General features: G+C 39.8%; 1 protein-coding gene across 5 annotated transcripts in view; it reads right to left on the reverse strand.

The window, feature by feature from the left end:
• LOC117654807 (sodium channel protein type 5 subunit alpha-like) overlaps positions 1–17,735 on the reverse strand; it is a 391,184-nt gene that overhangs the window by 172,125 nt on the left and 201,324 nt on the right. For all 5 annotated transcript variants that reach the window (XM_087893105.1, XM_087893104.1, XM_087893103.1 and 2 more), the window contains 4 exons: positions 10,431–10,563; positions 6,834–7,072; positions 4,200–4,373; positions 566–922 (listed from right to left, as the gene is read on the reverse strand). In XM_087893105.1, coding sequence (XP_087749231.1) covers positions 566–922; positions 4,200–4,373; positions 6,834–7,072; positions 10,431–10,563 — 903 coding nt within the window. The remainder of the gene's footprint in view (positions 1–565; positions 923–4,199; positions 4,374–6,833; positions 7,073–10,430; positions 10,564–17,735) is intronic.

The raw sequence follows: 17,735 nt of genomic DNA on the forward strand, positions 1-17,735 counted from the left end.
GCCATGCATGGGACACCTAATTTCTGAAGAAACTATGTCCCATCTTTTAGCCATGAAGTTCTTAGAATAATTCTTGTACAGATAATCCTCGATTTACAACCATTTGTTTAGTGACCATTTGAAGGTCCAATAGCACTGAAAAAAAGCATTTTTAAAATGACTGTTTTCAACACTTAGAATCATTGCAGTTTTTCCATGATCACACGTTCAAAATTTAGAAGCTTGCCAAATGGCTCATATTTATGGAAGTTGCAGTGTCCCAGGGACAGAAGCAAAATCAATGGGTAAACCAGATTCACTTAATAACCATATGACCAACTGAACAACAGTAGTGATTCACTTAACAACAGTGGCAAGAAAGGGCATAACATGGGATGCTAGCTAGTGAGGTGCTACTCACAAATGTCTTGCTTAGCAACAGAAATGTTGGGGGTCTATTGTAGTCATAGGTCGAGGATTACCCGTAATCAGCCCTTAGACACTAGAAGCTGCAGTGAAGATATGGAAGGAACACTTCCCCCCCCCCACATACACATACACACCCCAAATGTCTTGCAGTACTTACCACCAGGTTTCCAATTACCATAACCAGCAAAAACACCAGGAGACACAGTGGCTGACCAACGACTTTCATGCAGTCCCACATAGTTTCAATCCATTCTCCACAAAGGATGCGGAAGATGATGAGGAAAGAATGGAAAAAGTCCTTCATGTGCCAGCGTGGTAGCATTCCGTTGCTGCTGATTCTGCTGACGTTCTTGTAGTACAATTCTCCAAAGAGCTGCATCCCAACCACGGCGAAAATGAAGACAATGATGGCTAAGACAAGGGTAAGATTTCCCAAGGCTCCCACTGAGTTTCCAATTATTTTAATAAGTGTATTTAATGTTGGCCAAGACTTTGCAAGCTTGAAGACCCTCAGCTGTAAGGGAAAAAAAATCACAAAAATGTAACTAAGAGAAGTCAAAGACCACTGAATGATATTAATCTGGGTGGATGGATGGAATATACAAGTAGTTCTCAATTTACAACTGTTTGTTTAGTGACCGTTTGAAGTTACAATACCCCTGAAAAAAGTGATTTATGAACATTTTTCACACAACTATTGCAGCATTCCCCATGGTCACTTGATCAAAATTCAGACCCTTGGCAACTGGCTCATATTTATGACAGTTGCAATGTCCCAGGGTCATGTGATCCTCTTTTGCAACCTTCTGATAAATAAAATCAATGGGAAAATCAGATTCACTTAACATCCATGTTATTAACTTAATAACTGAAGTGATTCATGTAACAGCTATCACAAGGAAGGTCGTAAAATGGGGCAGAACTCACTTAAGAACTGTTTCACTTAGCAACAGAAATGTTAGACTCAATGATGGTCCTAAATTGAGGACTCCTGTAAACTGAAGAAGATGAAGAGCCGGTGTGGATTAAAAACAAGGATATGAGTTATGTTGCTCTACCCTTCACCTTCTGTTCATATATAACCTTTAGTATGTGGAAAAGAAACAAACAGCAGCCCAAATTTGCATGTGGTGGGCATAACTCTCACACCTGTCTCAATTAGTGGTGCTTTGAATGAACCCTCTTATCTTTATTGAGATGAGACTCCTTTCCTGTCTCCCAAAGCTTTAGTAAAAGACTAAAATTGGGGGAGGGGGGAGGGAGATTTGCAGGGAGTTTGAAGGTCTATAGGGGATACGACAATGAAATTACAACTTGAACTGGGAAGAGTGGGCAGGTATTTGGCTCACTTGGACCAAGGTTCAAAACAGAAGTGCTAACCTTAGATGGTAACATCTAAATGATCTTGTTTCTTCTCAAAAAGGTTAAGTGGAGTTGGACCTGGCTATTGCTTGAAAGAGAGTCTGCAAAAAGATCTTTAGAGTGGGAAGTTGGGGGGGGGAGGGAAACATGCTGAAAAAAGGCAAAAGTAAACCACTACTCTACTGTTGCCAAGAAATCTGCAGAAATATCTATGAAGCTATTGAAAGATAAACAAAATGTCAGGAAAACTTTACTTACCGCTTCTATATCATAGCTATTTGATGGCTTGCTGTGTTTTTAAAGAGCAAACATTCTGATTTCACCTACTCCCCTACAAATAAGCATTGCAATCTTGAAAATCTAAGGGAACTGTAAAAATGGGGCTGAGGGCATCATGAAAGCTATGGAGCACAGCTTGCTGACGCATACCCACAAATGCCAATATGGGCATGAACTAAACTCTTTGCTTGGATAAACTAGTCCCAATCATTTACACAACAGAAGACTATTATAACACACTCTATGTGGGGCTATCTTTAGGCTTTGTCTGAATACTGTAGTTGATGCAGAAAGCAACTACACTGAACTGTGCCTGAAGCAAACATGAATGAAAGCCAGGCTCAAAGGTTGCATTTATGGCATACACGTTAGTCTTCAGGTTACAACAATTTGTTCTATTCAACGTTATGAAAGTGCTGAACAGGTGTTACTTACAAAAGGTTCTTGTAGTTCAGGTTACCCCTGTATCGCCACAATTATGTGATTGCAATTATGCCTCTGCTCTTAGTGCCTAGCTCGTGCTTACAACATCACATCGAACTGCAGTCATGTAATTGCAGGTTCCAACATTTTCTGCTGGCTTTCCATGAGCAAAGACAATGGGGAAGCCAGAAGGAAATCGCAGTCAAATCAGATCCTAGTTTAAAGATCTGTAGGGCCTCACTTAACGACAGCAAATAGGATTGCTAAAATTGCTGTTACTAAGTGACAAATCCATATGACATCAGGCTTTACAACCATGTTTCTTAGTGATGGTAACAACAATCCTAATTGCCATTATAAACCAAGGATCTCCTATCTAAAGGATGGTAAAGCTTGGGACTAGGATACCTGGTTGATCGTTATCCTCTCTTATAGATTGGGGTAATGACAAAGAACATCAGATAAGGTGGCACTGCATTTGTAGGACTGAAAGAGTGATTTCTTGCTGTTGTTTGTGGATCAATCTTCTCTACCTTGCCACTTGCCCTCTGGATTATTGGTACTGCTCTCAGTATACTGCTTTGAGATAATTAACATGAAAAGAGATATAAAACTAAAACTAAAGGTCCATTGTCCAGTTATGTCCAACTCTAGGGTCAGTGCTCATCTCCTTTTCTTAGCCAAAGAAGCCAATGTTGTCCAAAGATTGTTCCATGGTCAAGTGACCAGCATGGCTACATGCCAAGGAGCGCGGAACACTATTATCTTCCCACCAAAGTGGTATCTATTTATCTACTTGCATTTACGTGCTTTAAAACTGCTAGGAGGAGCTGGGGCAGGTAGTGGGAGCTCTCCCCATCAAGACAGCGCTCGGGTCTTGAACCCAAGCTGTCAGCTTTCCTGCTGACAAGCTCAGTGTCTTTAACCGCCGTATGGCATAAATCTATTTTAAATAAATCAGTATTTGCTATGCAGATTATTTTGAAAAGAGCACAACGATGTTCACCCGTAATTATCATATGTCAAACTGCCTACATCAACATGGTGCCCTTGAGATGAATTGTAGCTTTCAGGCCCTTTGAGAGATCAGGGTAAGTTGAGTCAGTAGTTGCTGCTATAGTACAGTTAAATCAGTGTAGTCGTGTGGCTCACTGTAGGAAATTAGATGAAATGGTAAACATGGATAAGGATTTAAAAGATGTCACATACAAGAAAGGAGATAAAGTGCAGATAGTCCTCAACTTACAACCATTACATCGAACTGTAATTCAATGTTACAGTGGCACTGAAAAAAATGACTTATGACCATTTCTCACACTTACGTATTGCAGCCTCCCCATGGTCACGTGATCAAAATTCAGGCACTTGACAACCGGCTCATATTTCTGATGGTTGCAGTTTGCCAGGGTCACGTGATCACCTTTTGCGACCTTCTGACAAGCAAAGTCAATGGGGGAGCCAGATTCACTTAAAAACCATGTGACTGACTTAACACCTGCAGGGATTCACTTGAGAACGGTAGCAAGAAAGTTCATAAAATGGGGCAAAATTCACTCAGCAAACAGCCTTGCTGACTAAAAGAAATTTTGGGCTCAATTGTGGTTGTAAGTGGAGGACTACCTTTACTACCCTGTATGCAATTTTATTTTATTTTAATCCTGCTAAAATTGTTGCAAAGGCTTTGCATTTTATGTCTCAGAGAAAAAGAGAAAGGTAAAATATTTTACCAGTCTAAAGGAGCGTAACACAGACACATTTCCCATGCTGGAAAGGCTTAGTTCCATCAAACTTAGCGTGACAATTATACTGTCAAAAATATTCCAGCCTTGCTGAAAATAATAATATGGATCCAATGCTATAACCTTAAACACCATCTCAGCCGTAAAAATCCCAGTGAAGATCTGCAAAAAGAAACAGGATATTCAGCGTAAGCAGGATTGCCTTGTTATGGGTGGTTTCCCAGATTAATGAGGACACAGCTTATGTTGTACTTGGAGAAGGCAGCACTGGCCATTCTATATGTTTGATAGCAAACCACAGGATTGTTTAAAAATCTAAAGACTGCCATATATTTGGCTCAGAAATAATTTGAGCTATCCCTTATTTCTTCACCACAATCACTCAATCGTTTTATTTTTGGAGAATTGAACCTTTCCTTGGGTATTTATTCCAATGCCCTTTAATTCTCATCCAAGAATCCACCCTGAAATCTTAATACCTTATTAATTAATCATTACATGCACAAAAGTCTCTTTTGCTTATACTAATAAATAATACTGGGTCCAATTCTGATCACCACAATGGAAAAAGGATGCTGAGGCCCTAGAAACTGTGCAGAGAGAAGCCAGAAAGTTGATCAGGGTCTGGAACCTAATTGTACGATGACCAGTTGAGAAAAATAGGAATGTTTAGTCTAATGAAGAGAAGGACTAGAGGGGACAAGATATCTGTCTTCTACTCCTTCATGGGCTGCCACAGAGAAGATGGGATTGACTTATTCTCCAAAGCAGCTGAAGGTAGGACAGGAAGCAATGGGTGAAAGCTTGTTCAAGAGAGATCCAACCTAGAAATAAACAGAAATTTCCTGACAGCGAGAACAATGGAATAGCTTCTCTCCTGGAGTCATGAGTGTTCCCTTGCAGGAAGTCTTCAAAAATAGACTAGACAACCATTTGACCTAGATGGTATAAGGTCTCCTCTCTTGAGCAGGGAGTTGGACTAGAAGATCTCCAAGGTCCCTTCCAGCCCTATGATTCTGAGTAATCATGGATGTCTGGGTAAAAAGAGTAGTCCTCCTTCACATAAATTTCTGCATTTGGTAACATCTCAGCAATTTTGAAAATACAGCTATCTATAGAAGTCAATATTTGTAACTCAGGGTTGAAATGCGGGGTCCTTGGTGCTCTCTGAGCTTGGCTGTTTTCTTGCAGGTATTTCATTACCCAACGATTACCCAACTAACACTGATGTTATCTAACTGAGTAATGAAATGTCTGCAAGAAAACAATCAAACAATCAAGCTCAGAGAGCATCAAGGAACCCAATCTCACAAATGTTATTTACAGTTAATGCCCTTAAAAGTTATATAAGAGATGATATATATAAGAGATAATTTAGTCAAACTGCAAAAAGTATTCCATATTTTAGGCCCCCTCCCCACTATGTGAGGTCTCAAGGGATGATAGGCATTTGCAACCCATAGGGCACACTTTTTTAAACCCTTAAATTAGGCCACAATTTTGCAACTTTGGCTGTTCATCATCTGTGAAGGACAGGAAAAACAGGAAGAGAGTTTAATAGGAAATAAAGCTATCAATTGTTATTAGCTTATATAGCTAAAGCACCATCTCTTTGTGGCAAGCAATATCCTTTTATTTATTTTCCTTTTTGTGACCAGGAGCTACATGGGTCAGAATGACGATGTACTGACGTCACATGAAGCACAGAATTTTGGGTTATCTTCCCTCATTTTTTGTTTCTAAAACTAATAAATGCTACTAGCATAAAACTAATAGCATGGTTTTAATTTTTTAAAACTTTTATTCTTTTTTAATGAATTTTGTAGCATTTCTAAAATATTTTGTACTCTTTTTTTTTTTTTTAACCTTGTTACCTTTTCAGAGTCACAGGAAGACTGGAGGCTAAAACATATGAAGAACTTTTACAAGAACTGGATATGTCTAGTCTAATGAAGAGAATGAGTAGGGGTGACATCATAGCTGAGAGGCTACACAAAAAAGAGTGAATCAACCGATTCTCCAAAGCACCTGAAGGCAGGACAATAAACAATGATGGAAACTAATCAAGGAGAGAAGCAACCTAGAACTAAGGAGAAATTTCCTGTCAGTGAGAACAATTAATCAGTGGAACAACACCTCCAGAAGTTGTGAATGCTCCAACACTGGAGGTTTTCAAGAAAAGACTGGACAGTCATTTGCCCAGAATGATAAGGGTCTCCTGATTAAGCAGGAGGTTGGATTAGAAGACCTCTAAAGTCCCTTTTAACTCTGTTATTCTGAGTGAGATGGGCAGCCATATACATTTAACAATAAATAAAAATAAATGAGTAAATCTCTGCACTATGAACAGAGATGACAATAATAAGACACACCCACAACATACTGTATGACTGACCATTGTTAAATATAGGCAACTGGGTTTACATAGGCTCTTGATCTGCTCCATCATGTCATTTCATTTATCTTCCTGTTGGAATGAATTATTCATTTCCAAACCAGATGCGCTGAGATAGTAATTCCCAGAGCATGATTAAAAATAATTCTGGGAGACATGGTCCAAACATACCTGAAGACAATCAGTTGGAGGAAGGGAACAAGACACATGAAACATGACCTACGTACCAGATTCCCAACGTTGAGCACCTCCTCAAATTCTTTGGTCATCTTGTAGTGGTCCATGGCCATGAAAAGTGTGTTCAGCACAATGCAAAGGGTGATTGTGAGGTCGCTGAAAGGATCCATAATGACGAACTTAATTTTCTCCTTGATCAAGAGCCACATTGGGCAGCAATCCCATATGAGAAATCTTACTGCAAAGTGATGCCAGCAAGGAGGACATTTCTGTTGAGATTCCTCAAGCTCTAAGTAAGAGGGAACAGAACATGTGGTGGGTAAGTAACAGTAGTTGGAAGCAGGAAAGGAAATAAATGCATTTACTGCAATGTTCAGCAAATTTTATTTATTCATTTACAAAGGGTTTCATATATTTCAACCTATTCAGGATCAGATACTTATAGTATCCAATTTTAGTCATATGATTGTCATTTACAACTTTCTTGTCAGCTTCCCAAAAGCAAAGTCAATGGGGAAGCCAGCAGGAAAACTCATAATTTGCTCCAGCAAATCACTCCCATTAGCAATAACCCCCAAGTCCTTGCCAACCTCCTTTGACATACACACAGCAAGCTAGGCCTTCCTAGCCTCCCCTACCGCCCAAGGGAAATCCTATGCTCCTTACTTGGGATTTCTGCCATTTGTGTCGGGTGCAAAAAATCCGGACCATAAATTAAATTGCAGTTTGTTTGTTTATTTATTTATTCATTTGTTTGTTTGTTTGTTTATATTTATATACCGCCCTTCTCCTGAAGGACTCGGGGCAGTGAACAGCCAACAGATAAAACACAAGAAATACAAAATTTAAAAACAGTATTAAAATCCAATTAAATTAATTTAGCCCACAATTAAAAACACCCCTATATTTAAACCCATAATTAACAATTTAAAAATTAAATAATTTTAAAAGAGTTAGGCCAGCCCGGCTTGCTGGAATAAAAACGTCTTTAGGGAGCAGCGAAAGGTGCGAAGATCTGGGATCCGCCGTATCTCCCGGGGCAGCTCATTCCAGAGGGTAGATGCCCCCACAGAGAAGGCTCTCCCCCTGGGGGCCGCCAGTCGACATTGTTTGACCGACGGCACCCTGAGGAGCCCCTCTCTGTGGGAGCGTACTGGTCGGTGGGAGGCTATCGGTGGCAGAAGGCAGTCTCGTAAATACCCGGGTCCTAAGCCAATAGTTCAAAAGATCTATTGCTCAATCTATTGCTTATATACAAGAATCCAGTCAATTAAAGTTCAGTACTAAATTGGTGCCAGGTAAGGGTCAATACATTTCAAGAGGGGTTGGATTTAGATATCTGTGGTAACATAATGAGTATAGACACTCACTTAAACCCTCCCCCCCTGCTCTTCTCCTACAATTTGCTTCTTAACGGTCTACGCATCTTGGGGTTATGATAGCAACAAGAACTGCCAGGATTGTTATCACTAAACCATGTAGTCACATGACACTGCACTTTATAAAAGCATCATTTAGTGACAACAATCCTGGTCTCAATTGTTGTAACCTGAGGACTAGCTGTATCTTTGTCTTTCTGTGTAGAAATATTACATTTTTAATTTCTGTACTCTTCCTTAAGATGACTTGCATCATCTTCATATAAATATATGCCAAAGTTGTATTTGCTCTTTTACTTAATTATCTTGTATTTGAAAAAAGAATTGGATGTGCTTCTTTCATTTAAAAAAGCAATGAAATTTTAAAAGAGTCAAGATATGTTTTTCAGAATGTGATAATTGAAGCCGCAAAGAATAAAGATCTGTATGCCTTCAGACACTGCTAAAACACAATTCCTAACATTGTCTGCCACCGGCTAAACTGGACAGGGCTCTTACGAGCTGTAATCTGGCATCATCTGGATGGAGGGCTATAACTTCCATAGCCTTGGCACAGAACCAATCCTAAATGCCTCCCTCTTTTCTTGCCCTTATCTTTTCCAATTTTACATCTAAGTAGACCGGATACAGAATTACCCCTGGGAAACTGTGGCTGAAAAGGAAGTTCCAGTATGCAATGAAGCATATACAGACAGCCCCTGATCAAAATTTTGGAATTTTGAACATTTTGCAATCTTCCAACAAGCAAAGTCAATGGGGAAGCCAGATTCATTTAACAACCACATTATTAACTTAACAATTGTAGTGATTCATTTAACAACTGTGACAGGAAAGTTCGTAAACTGGGACAAAACTCACTTAAAAACTGTCTTGCTTACCCATAGACGTTTTGAACTCAATTGTGGTTGTAAGTTGAGTACTCCCTATACTCTTTGAACAGGTAGACCCAGTTATTGATGAGATACATTAGGAAGGGCAAAACCAATGGTGAAATCCAAATTTTTTTACTACTGGTTCTGTGCGTGTGGCTTGGTGGGCATGGCAGGGGAAGGCTACTGCAAAATCTCCATTCCCTCCCACTCTAGGGCCAGCTAGAGGTGGTATTTGCCAGTTCTCTGAACTGTTCAAAATTTCCGCTACCGGTTCTCCAGAACCTGCTGGATTTCATCCCTGGGCAAAACTATCTGATATGAAAAGTATCCAGAGAATCATCGACAAGGGGAGCATCTAACAGTTGTGTGTCATCACCAAAATAACCTGCAGAATGCTATAACAATGATATCTATGCGCTTTGTAAGGCAACTTCCACGCTATAATAAGTGATTACATTCTGGCCATATTATATAACTTACTTACTTCTAAGTTGATATTTATACAACTGCTGTGTGTAATTCTGAGCTGCTAAGAGTTAACCTAATGTTGCTTCTGAATGAAACAATATAAAATCCTATTATGAGGAGATTAGCAGGATTTCTTTCCCAAAGGTTAAATAAAGATCTCTTAGAGCAGCTTTCATTTAGGACACATTCCCCACATACATCTGATGCACTGTGACTGCAACCCCCAGAGCTTAAGAAATGCTGCATAGGAATTCTGGGTGTTGTAGTCCCAATGCATCTGGAAGCTGTTAGATTAGAGGAAGGCTGATATAGAATATGCTGCCATCCAACAAGCATCAGCAAAGTGGTACATGACTTGATATTCTATTCTATACGACCACAAGTGGGATCAGAATTTCCATTATAAGTCGTGGTGGCCCTAAATCAATTTTATAACCATTGTTATGTCGATCATTATGGAGGTTAAATGAATCATATGGTCATTAAGTGAGCCTGCTTCTCCCCAATTTCTGATTTTGCCAGAAAACAGCAAGAAAAGTCACAAATCATGATCATGTCACCACAGGATACTGCAACTGGCAATAAATGCGAGCCAGCTGCCAAGTGCTTAGATTACAATTACATGAAGACCTTGGAGGGCAGTGCGATGATTGTAAATGTAAGTACAGATCATAAATCACTTTTTCTGAGGGCACTGTAACTTTCAATGGTCACTAAACAAACAGTCATAAGTCAAGGACTGCCTATATCATGATATTTCTGACATTCTAGTTCAGGAGTCTCCAAACGTGGCAACTTTAAGACTTGGGGACAAACTCCCAGAATTCCTCAGTCTGCCACAATAGCTGAGGAGTTCTGGGAGTTAAGTCCTAAAGTTGTCAAGTTTGGAGACGCCTGTTCAAGGTAGAGTATCACAGGGAAGTCTTACCTTCCAGGGCACTGGTGATGATGCTAACAGCACTGACAGCACGTTGCCTTTGAAAGTGTTCCTCAGGATGCTCCATAGAAAGGCGGTGGGGTGATAAAAGCTGCCTCTTGTTCACGTCTTCAGAAAGGGAGGTCTAGGTCAAGAAACATACCCATGAATAGCTCATGTAAGCCAAACAATGCATATCTTATGTCCTTGAATATGATTTTTATTTTTTCATTGGTTTGCCTTTATTACCACACCTACAGAATTTCCAAAGAAGTGAAGTCTCTGGTATGAACAGTTTCATCACAGCAAAAAGATTAATAGCTAGTTGTGATTGAAGGGAAAATGGGCAGTGATCCATAATTAAAAAACAGGCATTATTCTTCCCCCTGGTTGTTAAGATATAACAGCAGCATAGAAATAATAGCCAGAATGTCAGCTTGGAGGACACCAGAAGCACAGATTGTAGCTCAATAAGTTCCTGAGACTGGTAGCTGCTAGCCCTCATTCACTATTCTATCTCAATTTCTTATACCACGTCCAGCCCAATACACAAAGAAGGAAAATTCAGACGCTTGGCAAGTGGGTCACATTTGTGATGGTTGCAGTGTCCCAGGGTCATGTGATCATCTTTTATGACCTTCTGAGAAGCAAAGTCAATGGTGAAGGCAGATTCACTTAACAACCATATTACTAATTTAACAATTTCAGTGATTCACTTAACAATTGTGGCAAGAAACATCATAAAATGGTGCAAAATTCACTTAATAGCTGTCTTGCTCAGCAACAGAAATTTTTGGCTCAACTGTGGCCATAAGTCAAGGACTACTTATATATAGTTATGTTGGCTGTAATGAACAAATCTAGGTTACCATCCCCACCCCACCCCCTGGAAGTCATTAGGAAAGAGTCTACGCTTGCTAAAGGTAACTCAGTTTTTGTTCTCTTGTGGTAGTTAAGAACTCCCTGTAGTGCCTATTCATCTATCACTTTTGGCAAGCAGGAGATCTTTGTTTTTCCAAACTCCATTTCTGCTAATGTTTCTAAATGACACATAGATGCTAGCAGGTGTAGTAATTGTAGGAGTGGATCTATGGCAGTCATGGGTTGTGTTTTGCAGAATAGGAGATACGCCGGATATGTCTAAGATGGCTGAACTGTTTAACACAAATCTACTCTGGAAGACATTTCCTCTGATGAAAAGGCTGCTGGCACAATGCCACCCAAGCATAAATAATGTGGAAAGAAAGTTGTGTACCAACTGACAGAGTAAAAAAAAAAAGAATGCACAGCTCCAAAGTTATATAGAAAAGTTCCCTTGACTCATATTTCACACTGAATTAAAATTATCAGTCTGTCCATTTTAACAAATTCCAGAACAATACTGGCAAATGATTAGAACACAAGTAGAAGAAATCACACAACGAAGATTAGAAATGAGACCGGAAACCTTTCTTCTAGGTATAATAAATGGACAATATGAAAAGGAAATAAAATATTTAATCATCCATATAATAACAGCAGCATGAATCATTTTTGCACAAAATTGGTAGAGTAGTGACACACCGACAGAAGATAGAGTAATTAATAAGATTATGGAATGTGCAGAAATGGACAGACTTACAAAAGAATTACAAGATAAAGAGGAACATGATTATTATCTAGTATAGGAAAAGTGGTATACCTGGTTGAAAAATAGAAAAAGGAAAAAAGAATAGGGAGTAATTGGAGTTACAGAAACAGGAACATAAATCATTAACATAAATTAACAATGAATCATAAAGATAGATATACGAGTAAGATCAAACAAGGAAGAGTCAAAACACAAATAAGAACATACATTACTGTTGTTTATTTGACAATATATATTTGACAAAATGTATATTTGAAATCTTTGTTTACATGTTTTGTTCTGTATGTTTTGTTGTCACTAGTTCTGTTTTGTTTGTACTTTTAAACAAATAAAAATTTATTTAATAAAAAAAAGTCATTTTACTAATTTAAAAAAAAAAGAATGCTCCTTGTTATGACAAACACATGTTTCTAAATCGAAAAGATCTTTCAGGGAATATGGCTCAGTTCTCATTAGATCAGAGATGGGCATTAAGTAATTTTATTTGTTTATTTATTTATTTGCACCCAGCTTTTATTTTACAAATAACTCATCATGATGAACATACCTAATACTTCTTCCTATCTTCCCCACAACAACAAACCTGTGATCTGGGTTGGACTGCAACAGAGTAACTAACTCAAAGTCACCTGGTTGGCTTTTATGCCTAAAGTGGGACTAGAACTCACTGTCTCCTGGTGATTGGCCCGAAGTCCCCCAACGAGCTTTCATACCTAGGGCAAAACTGGAACTCACTGTCTCCTGGTTTCTAGTCTGATGCCTTAACCACTAAACATAACTAGCTCTTATTAATTAAAGTCAGAAGTGAATTAAGCATCTGTACTAATGTTTTTCTCTAATTCAATATTTTTTTTGTACCAAGGAACTGGTTTTGGGGAAAACAATTTTTCTACAGATTGGCGATGGAGGCAGTGAGGAAGGGGAATGATTTCATGCGCTACTTAGCTCCCACACATGTGCAGATGAAACTTGCATGGACTGGTTCCTAATAGGCCACGGCCCGGTTCCGGACTACAGCCTGCGGGCTGGGACCTCTGCACTAATTTATAGCATGTTTCTCATTTCTTCTGTTCATTGCAGATGGAGAAGGTAAAACCATAAATTTTATTTATTTATTTAATTTATTTATTGGAATAAAAATACAATGACAGGGATGATAGGCACTTATGCACATTCCCTCTAAGTACCACTTAGTATGAAGTAAGGTCCAGGGAAGTCAATTTGTGACTGAAACTATGAAAATTTGTAGCTGAGATAACTGAATCAGGTAGGACAACTCTAGTAGAGAAATCATATTTTTACAGTCAAGTTTAGAACGATTTACATTGAGTTTACAGCGGTTGCTCGCACATGTATTATTGCGATTAAAACAGAAAAAGTCATTTACAGGTAAAACATTACTACGTACAATTTTGTATGCAATACCTGCGTCTGACTGCAAGCCACGCAGTTCTAAGTTATCCAAACCGAGAATTTCGAGTGTATTAGCATAAGGAATTCTATTGTGTATAGAAGAGTGCAAGACTTTTCTCATTAAGTACTTCTGAACCCGCTCGATTGTACTGATGTCAGTTATATGGTGGGGATTCCAAACAGTTGAACAATATTTGTGAGGAAAACATTTGTGAGGAAAAAACCTCACAATAAATCAACTCTTCAATAAATAAAAAAAATATTCAATTTAGTTCTTTTTTCTGAAACAAACACCATTGTTAATAAATAGGTATTCTTTTTAGTGTCTATCATTATTCATTTATGGATGTAAGGTATTACTTTTTCCTGGCAGCTGCAAAAATAACCAGTTGATCAGAAATCAAAATGGTAACTGCCAATTTTCCACTTTCAAAATGAAGCAGTGACCAACATATGCTAAGGAAACTAGAACAGCTAGAATGAACCAGCAAAAGCATTTCTGTTCTTTCTCACACTCACAAACAACAGAGTTCAAGAGGGAACATTACATTTTGAAATGTATGCAAATAATAAAATTATAATGAACTCATAAAATCAAAGAAGTTTTCAAAGGTGACTCTCAACAAAATACTGTGAATTTTTAAAAGAAATTGTTAACATCACATAGAATAGGACTGAGGAGATGATAAGACAGCTGTTGTTGAAAAAATTTCCCATAATTTATGTAATGGCAATGTGTGATGAATTTATATGTATGATCATTATGCAAAGGCAGAAAAAAAGCTTACATCAGAAAACTTCATGGTAAAAAGCACCTGCGCTTAGTAAATATGGTTTTAAGAAAGCTTGCCATAGATTTATATTAAAAACTATGTACTGTGGGAGATGTTTAATTCAAAACTTCTTGTCTAGAGAAAGTTGCAAACTACAATTTAATGCAGATTGTTTTAAAAAAAATTATTTGCCTAAAAAAAAAAAGAATTAAAATACTACTCAATATTAACTTAGAAAAAAAGAAATGACTTGAATTCAGCTGATATTTATCTTCCTATGATAGATTAGCACAACTTTTCATAAGCATTGGTAGTACAAGCTTCGGTGATTGTCATTGTTACCTGCATTATTATATTAATATATTTTATTGTATTTTATGCTAGCTTTTAGTTTATTAATATTATAGTTTCATAAAGTATTAAGCATATGTGTAAACAGTAAAGCTACTGGCTTCATTTTGCTGCAGGTGGTACTAAAGATTGGCATGTTAAGATAAATTCCATTTGAAATATTTTTTGCTTACATATCTATGCAACGATTGATCCCTATGCAATTTGCACCAAAATACTTTGAGCGGGAATGAGTTGTTTTTTTTAAAAAAAAACTCTTTTTAGACACATATCTTGAGGAAGATCATACAGCAAGATATTTGTACCAAAATAGTCTAAGCCAGGGATGTCACTCAATTTCATTGAGGGCCACATCAGGGTTGTGTTTGATAAATAAATAAATAATAAATAAATAATTTTATTTCTATACCGCTCTTCTCACAAAGGACTCAGGGCGGTGTACAGCCTATTAAAAGCACAAAGACAGACATCAGTTAAAAATAATTAAAATTATTAAATAATTTCGGCTCAGATTTAAAAACCCAAAAATTTAAAACACCCAATTTAAAAATCATTACATTGATAGCCCGGCTTGGCAGAACAGCAGGGTCTTGAGGGCACAGCGAAATACACGGAGGTCGGAGATCTTACGCATTTCCGGGGGCAGTTCATTCCACAGGGCAGGGGCTCCCACAGAGAAGGCCCTCCCCCTGGGTGTCGCCAGCTGACATAATTTGGCTGATGGCACCCTGAGGAGACCCTCTCTGTGGGAGCGGACTGGCCGGTGGGAGGCTGTTGGTGGCAGAAGTCGGTCTCGAAAGTACCCGGGTCCTATGCCATGGAGCACTTTAAAGGTGGTGACCAACACCTTGAATTGCACCCGGAAGACCACTGGGAGCCAGTGCAGCTCGCGCAGGAGGGGTGTCATGTGGGCACAATGGGTTGCGCCCATAACCACCCGCGTGGCCGCATTCTGGACCAGCTGGAGCCTCTGAGTGCTGTTCAAGGGGAGCCCCATGTAGAGAGCATTACAATAGCATTACAATAGTCCAGCTGGGAGGTGACAAGGGCGTGAGTGACCGTGCGTAAGGCGTCCCTTGCGCACGGCCATCATATGCTCTTCTAAAGACAGCCGTGTGTCCAGGAGGACACCCAGATTGCGAGCCCTCTCTGTGGGGGGCAGAGATTCACCCCCAATAGTCAGCGATGGCACCAGCTGACTATATCGGGACGCCGGAAGCCACAGCCACTCAGTCTTGGAAGGGTTGAGTCTGAAGCTGTTTCTCCCCATCCAGACTCGCACAGCCTCCAGGCAGCGAGACATCACATCAAGGGCATCGTTGGGGTGGTCTGGGGTGGAGATGTACAGCTGAGTGTCATCAACGTACTGATGGACTCTCACCTCAAAACCAAGGAGGGTCTCACCCAGCGGCTTCACATAAATGTTGAACAGAAGGGGCGAGAGGACCAACCCTTGCGGCACTCCCCATGCGAGACGCCTCAAGGTCGACATCTGCCCCCCTGCCAACACAAATTGTGAACGGTCGGAGAGGAAGGAGGAGAACCACCGCAGAACGGTGCCCCCTATTCCTAACCCTCTCAACCATTGCAGCATGATACCATGGTCGATTGTATCAAAAGCCGCTGAGAGATCTAATAGGACCAGGACAGAGAAGCAACCCCTGTCCCGAGCCCTCCAGAGATCATCCACCAACGCGACTAATGCCGTTTCTGGGCTGTACCCCTGCCTGAAGCCAGACTGGTACGGGTCCAGATAGATAGCTTCATCCAGGGGAAGCTGAGGTGCCACCACACTCTCAACAACCCTCGCCACAAAATGAAGGTTGGAGACCAGACGGTAGTTAGCCAATTCAGCCGGGTCCAGGGAAGGCTTCTTGAGGAGGGGCCTCACTACCGCCTCTTTCAAGGCAGCGGGAAAGGCACCCTCACTCAAAGAAGCACTTATAATCCCCTAGTCCTGCCTTAGCGTGAATGCTGATTGTGTGACGTTGGGCCTATCACTAGGGAGGACTGAGTTCCAATCCTTCCTTAGGCATGAAAGCTGACTGGGTGACTTTGGGCCAATCACTGGGAGTTTGTGAGTTCAAGTCCCGCCTTAATTATGAAAACCCACTGGATGACTTTGGGTCAATCAATAGGAGATCATGAGTTCTAGTCCCACCTTATCATGAAAGATGATAGGGTGACTTTGGGCCAGTCACTCTCTCTAGCCCAACCTATCTCACAGGGTGTTTGTTCTGTGAAAAATTGAGGAAGGTGTGTATTCACAGTCTTATTTGTAAAAATAATAAAGGCAGGCTACAAACAAATAAAATTAATCAGGCATGAGGATTCAGAAGGAATGACAGGGTGTTGAGTGGTTCTCTTCCTTTCTCTGTGGTCAGTTCCAATAGTGGTGTTTGGAGAAGAACTCAGACAAGGACCCCTCTGTTGGCAGGGAACAATGTGGGAATGATTTTGGAAGGCAGGGCAACAAGACACAGCCAAGGGAAGACAGTTTAGCCCACCGCAGGAATATTACAATGTACAATATTTTACAAAATTAGAATATAACTGTCAGAGAAACACTGGCTGAGCCAGGGAGAGGAGTCAAGAGGGGAATTAGTCTGGAATCTTTATGTAGGCACAAGAGGGCAAGATCTGACCCCTATTGAATGTCATTGAGCCTAATGAAGCCCAGGTACAGACTGCCGTTCTGAGAAGATTCCTGTGACATGGGCATGAGCAATAAAGTAGCTAATTGAACTCTGAAGTGTGAATCTGGTTGTTCGTGCCTCACAATAACAACTGTGATGCTTCAGCCACTACATCTCTGATATGGGATCTAGTGTAGGCATACTCTCTGAAGATAATTTTAATTGAAGAGAAGCCATAATTAGCACCATTTGCATTAGCTATTTTTGTGTGAATTTACACACCACTCAAGAATTGGGGATAATATTCTCAGCAGCTTCCAAAGGATTTAGACCAATATCCATTTTGCTAATGCTGAGGGTTCTCAACTCCTGCTGATTGAAGTGGGAAGTAAGAACCTTGCCTGTTCTTTGCTTGGAGAAACAACAGCAGTATATGAGTTAAACTGAAGGGTGACTGTGCTTGCCATTAAGCTGCTGGTATTCTCCTGATGTGGTCCAGTGAACATTTTAATAA

The sequence above is a fragment of the Pantherophis guttatus genome, chromosome 4, assembly GCF_059756535.1.
Source record: "Pantherophis guttatus breed Tessera chromosome 4, ASM5975653v1, whole genome shotgun sequence".
Taxonomy (NCBI): Eukaryota; Metazoa; Chordata; class Lepidosauria; order Squamata; family Colubridae; genus Pantherophis; species Pantherophis guttatus.